This window comes from Lithobates pipiens, unplaced genomic scaffold, assembly GCF_037356315.1.
Source record: "Lithobates pipiens isolate NorthernLeopardFrog02 unplaced genomic scaffold, aLitPip1_a1.2 Scaffold_16, whole genome shotgun sequence".
Classification (NCBI taxonomy): domain Eukaryota; kingdom Metazoa; phylum Chordata; class Amphibia; order Anura; family Ranidae; genus Lithobates; species Lithobates pipiens.
In genome coordinates this window covers 221451393-221464542 of record NW_027507748.1, presented here as the reverse complement: position 1 = coordinate 221464542, position 13150 = coordinate 221451393, and the positions used below count along the sequence as shown (strand labels likewise).

Genomic DNA, 13150 nt, shown 5'->3' with positions numbered 1-13150 from the left:
TTACATGGTGGTGGATCATACGTTGATGGCGTTTGTTTAATTACAGCTTTCATTCACTTTTTATTTTTTTGGACTTTACTGGACTTTATTTTCCATCATTAATAGGGGTTTTTATATATCATATATCATATATCATATATGTAAGCACAGCCTTTTTTTTTTCCATTACCATATGCTATAAGAAGATTGCCGAGACCCTGAAACTGAGCTGCAGCACGGTGGCCAAGACCATACAGTGGTTTAACAGGACAGGTTCCACTCAGAACAGGCCTCGCCATGGTCGACCAAAGAGGTTGAGTGCACGTGCTCAGTGTTATATTCAGAGGTTGAATTTGGGAAACCGATGTACGAGTGCTGCCAGCATTGCTGCAGAGATTAAAGGGGTGGGGCTGGGGGGGGGGGTCAACCTGTCAGTGCCCAGACCATACGCCACACACTGCACCAAATTGGTCTGCGTGGCAGTCATCCCAGAATGAAGCCTCTTCTAAAGATGATGCACAAGAAAGCCAGACCACAGGACATGGATTACTGGAACCATGTCCTGTGGCCTGATGAGACGAAAATAAACTTATTTGGTTCAGATGGTGTCAAGCGTATGTGGCAGCAACCAGGTGAGGAGTACAAAGACAAGTGTGTCTCACTTACAGTCAAGCATGGTGGTGGGAGTGTCATGGTCTGGGGCTACATGAGTGCTGCCGGTACTGGGGAGCTACAGTTCATTGAGGGAACCATAAATGCCAACATGTACTGCGAAATATTGAAGCAGAGCATGATCTCCTCCCTTTGGAGACTGGGCCACAGGGCAGTATTCCAACATGTTAATGAGCCCAAACACACCTCCAAGACGACCACTGCCTTGCTAGAGAAGCTGAGGGTAAAGGCGATAGACTGACCAAGCATGTCTCCAGACCTAAACCCTATTGAGCATCTGTGGGGCATCTTCAAATGGAAGGTGGAGAAGTGCAAGGTCTCTAACATCCATCAGCTCCGTAATGTCATCATGGAGGAGTGGAAGAGGACTCCAGTGGCAACCTGTGAAGCTTTGGTGAACTCCATGCCCAAGAGGTTTAAGGCAGTGCTGGAAATTAATGGTGGTCACACAAAATATTGACACTTTGGGCCCAATTTGGACATTTTCATCTAGGGGTGTACTCACTTTTGTTGCCAGCGGGTTAGGCATTAAATGGCTGTATATTGAGTTATTTTGAAGGGAAAGCAAATTTACACTAGCTGTAGACTCACTACTTTACATTGAAGCAAAGTGTAATTTCTTCAGTGTTGTCACATGAAAAGCTATAATAAAATATGTACAAAAATGTTAGGAGTATGCTCACTTTTGTGAGATACTACGTATAGATCTCAAATCATCACTAGAAAGCAGTTTTGGGAATAATTAAGGTAGTACTTACTATCTGCTGTATGATTGCTCAGTTCTAAAATAGCTTTAGAGGGTCATGGCTTGACGCATGGAGCTGGCATACGTGTAGTTTCTCAGCTCCTGGATCCCTCGGCTCTACAGGGCTTCTCCATGACGCAGATCGACGCCTGAACAGACCAAATGGGGAAGGATAAGTACAAGGAGCAGAAGGGGACAGGGGGATCCCGTCCTGGGGGTGATTTAGGGCACTTTTTTACCTGTTCTTCAGCCGCAGCCCAGCACCGGCCAGAATCAAAGATGGCGCTGGTGCCTCCATCCTTGGCCCGCTCCGAGTCAGCCCTGGACTCACTTGCTGGCTCTCACACCTGTCACCCCACTCTTGGGACACAGGATTGCCCCTCTAGATGCTCTGGTAGCCACTCTTACACATCCCTGGAAATCAGAGGATGGATGGGACTTAGAATCCCAAATGAGATCCCTGCACAGTTACATGCGCTCTCTCCCCACAAAGGCTGACTTTGAACAATGTGTTAAACGCATTGAAAAAACATATAAGCAGGAGATCACTGAACTTAAAAAGGACTTTGGGGCCAATTTTGAGGACATAGAAAACACCACTGAAGGCCTCCACGCCACTGTGCAGTCACATGAGGAATTACTTTATACTCACACAGTCATGCTGCAACAACTATCATACCAGCAAGACGACATTGAGAATAGAAGGCAGAAGTGACAGCCATCTTCAGTCAGCTATTGCAATTACCCAAAGTTAATCCCCTTGAACTTGGCTGGGTCCACAGGACCTCTGGCCCCAGGAAACCTGATCCCTCATTTGTGCGTGACACCCTGTGCAGAGTGCATGTCTATAACATAAAATAATTCATCATGCGTGCTGCCAGCACTCAGGACTCTATTCTCTTCAACACTACCCCCGTGATGCTTCTACCTGACCTCGCACGTCAAACTTTAACCATGCGGAAAGCTCTGAAGCCCCTCACGCAACTACTACAGTCTCGAAAGTTCACATACCAATGGTGTTTTCCTTTCCAGCTGCGGGTTCACAACGATGGTAAGACTGCCATTTTCCGCACTCTTGGTGATCTCCTAACATTTCTCATGCTTCATGTCTCTATCCCGGACTCGCCCTTCACACCCACCACCCCAGGACTGCCATACCTTTCTCAGTGGCGTAAACAAAGCTGCAAATGGCGACCCTGATCCTCTTCACACAAAGATCCCAATGATTGATGTCCCTTAGGCCAGCTAGTCGTTTGTTCTTTTTTTTTTTTTGTGTGTGTGCAGGATCACCTCCTGCATTTGCTCTGGATTCTCTGAGTACAACCTTTCCCTCACGCACAGAAGACGCCAGGATCTACAGTTCAGGACTGGAACGACTGAATCATGAAACTCAGACGAGAACTTATCCCAATTTAGCAGTCTTGTCTCCTGTAACCCCCCCCCCCCCCCTTTGTCCTGATATTCATTCCCCTGCAAATCCTTTCCTTATTGCCTACTATTTTGCATGTTGGACTTTAACTTTTGATTTCCAGGGACGCATGCACTTGATTACAATACGTAAATGGTCTCCTAGCAAGAGCACATTAAATTTCTGTATTACCATCCTATGGTCTATTAATATGTTCTACTTTATTGTTCATAACTTTTTCCCCCATGACAGGTCATTTTGTTCCTACCTATATCCTGCACTATTGAAGCCCATACTCTGTGCACGTTTCTAGCACCGTTCTTGGTTTTGACATGTTCTCCACAATGCATTTTTACGTATACTGTATTTATATGCTTCTGACCAATTGGCGCCACCTAGTGGCCTGTTCATGTACCTCTGTATCTCCACTACAGTCACCCCAGCCTCCTGTGCTCGATTATACCAAGACATACTGTATTGCTGCTCTACCGACACTGGAGCCTGGGTCTCTCTCTTTCTATCTGTACTTTTATACTACCTTTTCCTCCAACTATCTCTCTCTAATGGTTGTGTCATCACCAGAGGTGATTTCATTGTCACTCTATCTCTATCTGCCAACACGTCCTCGGTTAAGTCATCCATATCCACAACCTTGCTCTCCCACATCAAATCCCTTCTACATTCCCACCACTTAGTAGACGTAGGGCGCATACACCACCCCACAGAAAGACTACAGTTATTTCTCCATAGCCCACAAATTCTATAGTAGACTAGATTATTTCTTCATCTCACAATGCCTCCTAGATACCCCAGTACAAATCTCCCTGGGACATGCTCTATGGTCTGACCACTCCCCCGTATACCTGTCCTTTGCCCACCCCCCACAATCTCGTAGAGGGGCATCCCGGCGTCTCAATGACAATTTACTATGGGACTCAGTGTGTATTCCTGAAGTTACCAAAGCAATTCAACACTTTAGGTCTGATCATTCCTCTGACACCACCACCCCACTTATCCAATGGGAGGCCCTGAAGTGTGTGGTCCGAGGCGTACAAAAATGGATCTTGGTTAAAAAAGATTAGACTGGATGAAATCCGGTGCCTCCTGACCACCATTTTGGATTTGGAATCCCTCCACAAATAAACCTTAGATCCATCCACCCTCTCAAATGCTTGCCGTGACCTTCTCCAAATATTAGACTCCCACTGTTTGATAGCCAAGGACCAAGCCCACAACTACTATTACTCCATAGCCAATAAGTGTGGCCAACACCTGGCATGTGTCATTCACCCTAGACCTCCCCACCACCCCATCCTCTTCATCACCAAAACAGATGAGACTAAGGTCTTTAAAACAAAAGGCATATCCACCTCATTCAGGGACTTTTATTCCCAGTTATACAATCTCACACAGACAGTCCCATACAGCCCTGCATCTTCCTCCCAGAACCAATGCAGGCCTACATTGCAGAAACGGCGCTACCCAAAATTGATCCCCAAGAATACTCGGACCTGGATAGACCCTTGGTGGAACCAGAATTTCTGGGTGCCATCAAGGGACTAAAACTAGCCAAATGTCCGGGCCCAGATGGCTATACCCCGTGATTTTACAAAACATTTGCACCTCTGCTAACACCATTCCTGGCTAGGGCCTTCAACACCATCAATAACACTACCCTTCCCTCCAGAGATCTCCTATCAGCCAACATATCCATCCTTCGGAAGCCCGGTAAAGATCCCTCGCAATGCAGTAGCTATCGCCCCATAGCTTAATAAATATAGACCTAAAACTATTTGTGAAGGTCCTCACCAACCGCCTCTCCCCACTGCTTCCAGGGATTATCCACAGAGATCAGGTTGGTTTTGTCCCAGGCAAGGAGGCTCAAGACAACACGACTGAAACCATACATCTCATCTCCTATATCAGTTATCGCCAACAGGCATGTCTCCTGTCTTTTGATGCTGAAAAGGCATTTGACCGGGTCAACTGGCGCTTTCTGCGACTTTCCCTAGAACAAATAGGTCTTGGATCTCCCTTCATCTCCAAAATCATGTCTCTTTACTCACACCCCTCTGCATCAGTCTTGGTGAATGGCACATCATCAGAGGCGTTCGACATATCCAATGTCACCCGTTAAGGATGCCCCTTCTCATCACTCCTATTTGTTATTGAAATCAAGCACCTGTCGTGTGCCATGTGCCAAAATGCCTCTATACAAGGTATCCAAACCCCCTCTGAACACCATAAACTATCTCTATGCAGATGATTTATTAATCTACGCCCAACAGCCCCACATAACCCTCCCCTTACTCTTCTCAGAATTTAAACGCTTTGGCTTGCTAAGCAATTTTAAGCTTAACATCTCCAAAACTGAGGCCCTCAACATCTCCCTATCCACATCAACCATGTCCTCACTTCACTCCAACTATTCCTTTCAATGGCAGACCAAAGGCATCTCCTACCTAGGCGCAACAATCCTTGTTAACCTCTCCAATCTCTTTACACTAAACTATATTCCTCTCCTTTCCTGTCTCCGAAAGGACTTGGCTTCCTGGGGGGGGGGGGGGGGGGGGGCACGACTCTACCCTGGTTTGGTCGCGTTAACACCCTCAAGATGGACACCCTACCCAAATTATTATATCTTTTCCAAACCATACAGGTCACCATCGCCCAATTTATTTTTTCTGCCCTACGCTCCCTCTCTATTAGTTTTATATGGAATAAGGGACTTTCCAAATACAAATTACTCACACGCCCGCCGCTACAGGGTGGCACAGGCTTACTGGATTATGAGTTTTGCTATAAAGCCACTCTCAGGCCCACACCCTAGAGTGGTTCCCATGACCTTTTCAAAAAGCCTCAGTGATGGTCGAGCAGGATCTGTCCCCGGTCGATCTACGGGCTCTCCTCTGGGGTTACAAGCGCAGGTTCCCTGATTTATCATGCTTCTCATCTTTAACCATAGCTGTCCTTATGCTCTGTTATAGGAGATGGCTGTGCAAGATTCTTTCCTCAGATCCATCTCCCTTATCATCCCTATTTGACAACCCGGCCTTCCCACAGGGCATAGGGGACACTTGGTTCATTTCACTGCTCCTCCTGGCCTCAGGCACACACCTTCATCCACTTGGGAAACAGAACCCCGATTGTCCCTGAGGGAACATGCAACTGGCTCACTTCCTTACACCTAACAACCTTCACAAAACATTTATTCCTCTTATCTCATATCCACCACCCAATCTCTGAATTCAAACATAAAGTTCCCTTCAGGAGCTACCCAGGCACTTACTCTCCCACATTTATAGGTTGATTCAGACCCTCACCCAAACTGACCTACCCACTTACACTAGGATGTGGTCAGCAGACTTGGGAAAACCCTCTCCAGAGCAGAATGGCAGATTGCGTTCCACTTCACACACAAGTCCTCCATCTCCTGTTACTCACAAGCGAATAACTTCAAGATTCTGTCCAGATGGTGCAGGGACCCTGCTACACTACAAAAAATATTCCCATTTACCTAATCCTCCTGCTGGCGATGCAATGCAGCCACGGGCACATATCTTCATGTTTGGTGAAAGTGTGATCGACCCTTCTGGAAACAGGTGTTTCAGTTATATGATAAATTATATGAAGAATCTTTGCAACTGACCCCTGAGATAGCCCTTCTTTCCATGCTACCAGGTTTAATAGCCTCCCAAAAAACAATGCCTATTACGCTTCTTTCTATCGGCGGCCTGACAACTCATCCCCCTTTTTTGGAAAACAACCACTCCTCCCCCCGCTATCTTTTTGGGTCTCCACGATGAATGACATCATCATGCGAATGGAGGAGATGTTGGAGCTCGACAAATATAAAGTTTTGTGGTCTGTCTGGCTGCCCTTCTCCTCCTCAGATACCCTTTCTGAAATGGTCTGTGTCTCCCCAAGCTCAGCTCCCTTTTACCCTGATCTCTAACCAAAATCAGTGGATGATCCTTAACTGTCGAGTCAATGTCTTTCTCACCCAGTCTCTCCCAGCAGATCCCTCCCCCACCCCAATCCCTTTTTCTTTGTCTTCCTTCCTCCTTTCTTTATTCCTCATACTCTTAAAATGTTTGACATAAATTGAATGTATGACAATACAGGAAATCTCAGGCGCAGACGCTGCTGTAGGCGATAGCCATTTGGCAAGCTTGTTGCCGCTTTTCTGTAAACAATATGTAAATTAAATATTTTCAGCCCTAAAATTGCTTTAGATAGGGGACAGAAAAGGAACATAAAGTCCATTGTAATAACGAGTAAACAGGTAGGCCGCTACATAAACTGATCACATTCAAAGGACTCTTCGCTAATGTCTCACCAGGTTCGTGCTTGGGCTGCTTTATTGATGTCTCCATGGCTACCAGTGAGATGGACCGCTAAACCACTGGCTATATATACCCCCTCCAACTCACCGGTGTTTTGTCAGATTCCGCGACCTGTCAGAATGTGTAACGGAAGTTACGTTACGTCGTCTCCATTTTGCTACACCCCGCACTCCTCCATAGTAAGGATACACTGAGAAGGGGAAAAGCGAACATCTTGTTACACCCACCAGAGTTTTGCATTTTACACTTATTTTTAACAGTAAAGTGAAATTATATAGTGAAATACAGTACTTAGAACTCCATCTGACTGGTTAGATGTTAAATTTAAAAAAATGCTAATTTCTATCGGATTAGCAAACCTGTGAGATGAGCAGGCTTGCCGCTGCTTTTAAAATTCAACATCTAACTAGTCAGACGGTGTTCTAAGTACTGTATTTCACTATATAAATTCACTTTACTGTTATAAATACGTGTGAAATACAAAAGTGTCTGGTGGGTGTAACAAGATATCCGCTTGCCCCCTTTTCTCTGTATCCTTACTGTGGACGAGTGTGGGGTGTAGCAAGATGGTGGCGACACAACATTACACATTCTGACGCGTCGCCTAATCTGATGACACACTGGCGTGTAGTGTCACCGGCGGGGCGCAAACACAAAGATAATCCACCGCGCATGCACCAACCCCCCCGACGCCATCTTCCCTATGTCAGCGGTTTCTAAGCAACTGGATGCGCCCACTGCAAGGTGATCAGCTAAACATCCATGCTGCAATTGACATAGCACCACCCCTGGCAGGAGGTCAAAAGGGCTGCTAACAGTAAAATGGGACTGTTTCTATTACTATTGTAGAGGCCCTAACAAACGTAGGGGAGTGAATACCAGGGATTGGAGGCAAGCCAGTGGATAAAAGGGCATGGATTTGATCCCATGATAGGGATCTCATACACATGCCCCAGGCATATGATCATAAATAACAGCACCTGACCCTACAATTCACCACTTATCATATAAGGTAAAATGAAAAAAGAAATATTGAAAATGAAAAGAACATTTTTTCGAGGTAGCATAATTAGTGACATTACTTTGAATTTATACCAACTTTAATTTTTACAATATAGACACAAAACAAAACAAAAAATACAACAATAATAAAATCTCCTAGTTAAGGTTTTCTCAAGAAAGTGACTATTTTAAGCAGAGCTATAAAAATGGCTTATGGATTAATTGAGTCCAGGGTATTTAGTAGCGTTAAGGGAATAAATCCACCTAGTTTCTCTCTGAAGGAGCAATTTATCCACACTACCTCCCCTTTCATGTTTTGGTATATGCTCCAATGCAAAGAATTTGATGGCATTTAGTTCAACTATGATAAAGGCCAATGTGGTGGCTAATAGAGGTCTCCATTTTTCACTTAGCAACCAAGGATACATATCAGAGGATTTGGCTGAAAACAGGAGGAGACAGTGGCTCCCACTGCTGCTTCTCATTTGAGAAGAGGAAATGAAGAGCTGCAGACGTGCCAGCACTGTATCATGAGAGGAGGCAGGTAAGTGTTCAGGGATGGGGGGGGGGGGGGGACAGTTAGTGGGGATGTTTTTTACCTTAAAGTGGAGTTCCACCCAAAAGTGGAACTTCTGCTTTGAGCACTCCTTGCCCCCTTATGAGCCACATTTGGCACATCATTTTTTTTTTTTTTTTAGAGGGACTTCCGGTCCCACTTCCTCCTTCCGCTTCTTGGCCACCTAGGTGACTCCTGCTCTCCCCCTAGGTGGGCCCTCTCTCCCTGCAATCTTCTGGGACACGTCACAGATCCTAGAAGATTGCCTGGCCAATAGCAGAGTGCGGCGTGACTTGCACATCTGCAGTGCACACCCAGCCGTGAAGCCATAAGCTGTCACAGCCAGGTGTCCACAGTTGCTATGGTAGCGCCGAGGTGAGGAAGGGGGAGAGGAGCGACCACATCGCTGGACCGTGGGACAGGTGAGTGTCTGTTTATTAAAAGTCAGCAGCTTCAAAAAAAAAAAAGGACGTCAGTTTTGTTTGGGTACAACATTGCACGCAGTTGTTAGTTAAAGTTATGCAGTGCCGTAATGCAAAAAATGGCCTGATCATTAGGGTGGCAAATCCTACCGGTCCTTAAGTGTTTAATGTAGGAAATACATTGAGGTAAAAAACTGTTAGCCTTTAGAACCACTTTAAAGTAAACAGAATAACAATTGTATTATTATTGTAAAAAGGGAACATAGATCATTCTGTTTAGGGTGTGAATACCCTTGCAAGTGGCCTACAGCACTGTACAAAAGTCCTCAAAACATAGGTTTATGTCATCAAAAGCAAAAAAATCCTATTTAGAACTATTTCACATCTGAATCACACAGGAACGCAGTCTGCATACCTGTGCAGCTTAGTGCAGTGTGATTTTTTAGCCCATTCATTTGAATGGGATGAAATCACGTGGGATGGCACCAAAAGAACTGCATGCACTAGACTGGCCAAAGTTGGAGCAATTTTCTTTCCTGCAACCATGGGTGTCAGTAAATAATATTGCTTGATTCCCCTACCATGGAGCCATTGTGTTCTCCAGTCAAGGGGGGGGGGGGAGGTGCCGTCCCCTCCAGGAGAGCACAGTGATTACTGTTAGTGGCCATAATAGCCGCTAGCGATAATTGCATGTCAAATCCTACAGGCTTATAGTACCCAATATGATGGATCGATCAACTTGGTTACATAATACCTGCCCATACATGGTCTAAGTCCGGCTTAAGTGGATTTATTTTCCTACAGTCTTAAACATATTCAAATCTTTTTCTTCTTATTCTGATAAATAGTTGAAGCAAAGTTAATAGAGTTCCTAGTAAGAACTCATGTTATTTTCAATCTTGCTGTCAAACACCCATATGTGCAGGGAATATAAAGAAATAGGAATAATAAATTACGACCAATGAATTAAAACTGTTTTATTATGACAAATAAAACAAATTTCTGTGCATATGTAAATGATAGTTATTGTGACATACCGCCAAGGGTTAGGCCTATCTTGACTTCATTAGTAGCTGTGTTGAAGGATCTAGCAGTTGCGCACTGTGAAGAACAAGCAAAAAAATCATAAGCTTTTAGACTGGTTTACATGTCTGATATTTCTAGTATTTTATTATTTTATTATAGCATATGTAATTGCCAGCAGCATCATCTATTCACACATGTATGTATGTATGTATGTATGTATGTATGTATGTATTGTGTATATATATATATATATATATATATATATATATATATATATATATATATATGCATGATTTTCAAACCTAAAATTTTAAGATTGGAAATCACATCCATACGTGTGTGAATACATGCTGGAGCCAGCTGCTGTGCACGCGGCATTTTCTGTTTTGCATTGCTGTAGGCAAAAATACACTACAGCTGTGGCTCTTGAGCACCACAACAATAGATGTATTTTACACTGTGCACCTATATGCTGTACTTAATTGCTACTGTATGCCACAAGAAGCTTTAAAATAAAAAACAGTTTTTTGTTGGCTTACTGTATAGGTTACATTTTTGCTGACTAGGAGCAGACCCCTACTTACTGAACCCAGAGGTCCCTTTTCCTCATGTGCAAAAAAATAGGATCAAAGTAAAAAGTAAAAGGGGAAATACTGCGCTGTGACTTATTGAATATGAAAAGCAGCAAACATTAGCGAAAGACTAACGGTTAATGATAAAGTGAAAAGAGAAATATGTTGCGCTAAAGTGCTTATGTGCATAAATCATGGAAATATTGCAATACCCACAATGAATACCAAAATTAAATACATAAATACATAAATACATGAATTTAAATATAAAAGGTAAGTTAGAAAATATATGAGCAGACTATACAAATGGTGAGTAGTCCAAAATATACGTTCAGTGAATACATAGTTACATATAGTTACATAGTTAGTCAGGTTGAAAAAAAGACACAAGTCCATCCAGTTCAACCTTAAAAGCAAATAAATAAAATAAAAAATAATCGTACAATCCAAATACCCAATTTTATGCCCACAATTGATCCAGAGGAAGGCGAAAAAAAACCCCAGCAGAGCATGCTCCAATTTGCTACAGCAGGGGAAAAAAAATTCCTTCCTAATCCCCCAAGAGGCGATCGGATTTTCCCTGGATCAACTTTACCTATGTTAGTACCCAGTTATATTATGTACATTCAGGAAAGTATCCAGGCCTTTCTTAAAGCAATCCACTGAGCTGGCCAGAACCACCTCTGGCGGGAGTCTATTCCACATTTTCACAGCTCTAACTGTGAAGAAACATTTCCGTACTTGAAGATGAAATCTCTTTTCCTCTAGACGTAAAGAGTGCCCCCTTGTCCTCTGGGTTGACCGTACAGAGAACAACTCAACACCAAGTTCACTTTATGGACCCCTAATATATTTGAACATGTTGATCATATCCCCCCTTATTCTCCTCTTCTCAAGAGTGAATAAATTCAGTTGCTCTAATCTTTCCTCATAGCTGAGTTCCTTCATGCCTCTTATCAGTTTGGTTGCCCTTCTCTGCACTTTCTCCAGTTCCCCCATATCCTTTTTGAGAACTGGTGCCCAAAACTGAACTGAATATTCCAGGTGAGGTCTTACTAATGATTTGAACAGGGGCAAAATGATATCTCTCTCTCTCTCTGGAGTCCATACCTCTCTTAATACAAGAAAGGACTTTGCTCGCTTTGGAAACAGCAGCTTGGCATTGCATGCTATTATTGAGCTTATGATCTACCAAAACCCCCAGATCCTTCTCCACTATGGATCCCCCCAGTTGTACTCCCCCTAGCATGTATGATGCATGCATATTCTTAGCCCCCAAGTGCATAACTTTACATTTATCAACATTAAACCTCATCTGCCACATAGTCGCCCAATTAGACAGAGCATTGAGGTTGGCTTGTAAATTGGAGACATCCTGTAAGGACGTTATTCCACTGCATATCTTGGTGTCATCTGCAAAGACAGAAATGTTACTTTTGATCCCAGACCCAATATTTATAAAGATGTTAAAAAGTAAGGGTCCCAGCACTGAACCTTGGGGTACACCACTGATAACCTTAGACCATTCAGAGTAAGAATCATTAATCACTACTCTCTGAATTCTGTCTTTTAGCCAATTTTCTATCCATTTACAAACTGATATTTCCAAACCTGTAGACTTTACCTTACACATGAGCCGTGTGTGGGGAACTGTATCGAACGCTTTTGCAAAATCCAAGTATACCACGTCCACCGCCACCCCTCTGTCCAAGGTTTTACTTACCTCCTCATAAAAAGAAATCGTCTGACAACTTCTGTCTTTCATGAATCCATGTTGTCTGTTGCTTAAAGTGTTTTTGTTCAGCAAGAACTCGTCGATGTGGTCTTTTATTAGAAGCTCCAGTATCTTTCCAGCTATAGAAGTTAAGCTAACAGGTCTATAGTTACTTGGTAAAGACTTTGATCCCTTTTTAAATATAGGCACCACGTTCGCCCTGCGCCAATCCAGTCGGACTATTCCCATCATTAATGAGTCCCTAAAAATTAGATACAATGGCTCTGAAATTACAGAGCTCAATTAGCAGGAATAGTCCTGTTACAGATCATAAAAAGATGAAAATCACAAAAAATGACTGGGTGCGTGTTGGCATCAAATCACACACATATGTGTATGGAAGAAAAAAAGGTCCATGTGAAAAGTGAAGAATTCCACGTGTTCAAGAACTCGCATAGTACAATATCATTAAAAGTATTTTGCACAATTAAAATACCTTTTAACGATATTGCACTATACAAGTTCTTTCTTATCATGGTTTATTACACATGAACACGTATGAATACGTGGAGTTTTGATGACCAGTCTCCATCCATCTTCCGACCTGCTGCCCATCCTCTGTGAGTGTGCCAATGTAATATAGAGTGAAGCATCAGAGACAGTTCATGCCACATTTCACTATAAAGCTTATCATGACTTGCGAGGCAT

General features: G+C 43.4%; 1 protein-coding gene across 2 annotated transcripts in view; it reads right to left on the bottom strand.

Annotated features, from left to right (window-relative positions):
* Window positions 1-13150, bottom strand: part of LOC143982409 (uromodulin-like) — a 140541-nt gene that overhangs the window by 13669 nt on the left and 113722 nt on the right. For both annotated transcript variants that reach the window (XM_077481081.1, XM_077481079.1), the window contains exon 9: window positions 10168-10231. In XM_077481081.1, the coding sequence (XP_077337207.1) occupies window positions 10168-10231 (64 nt within the window). The remainder of the gene's footprint in view (window positions 1-10167; window positions 10232-13150) is intronic.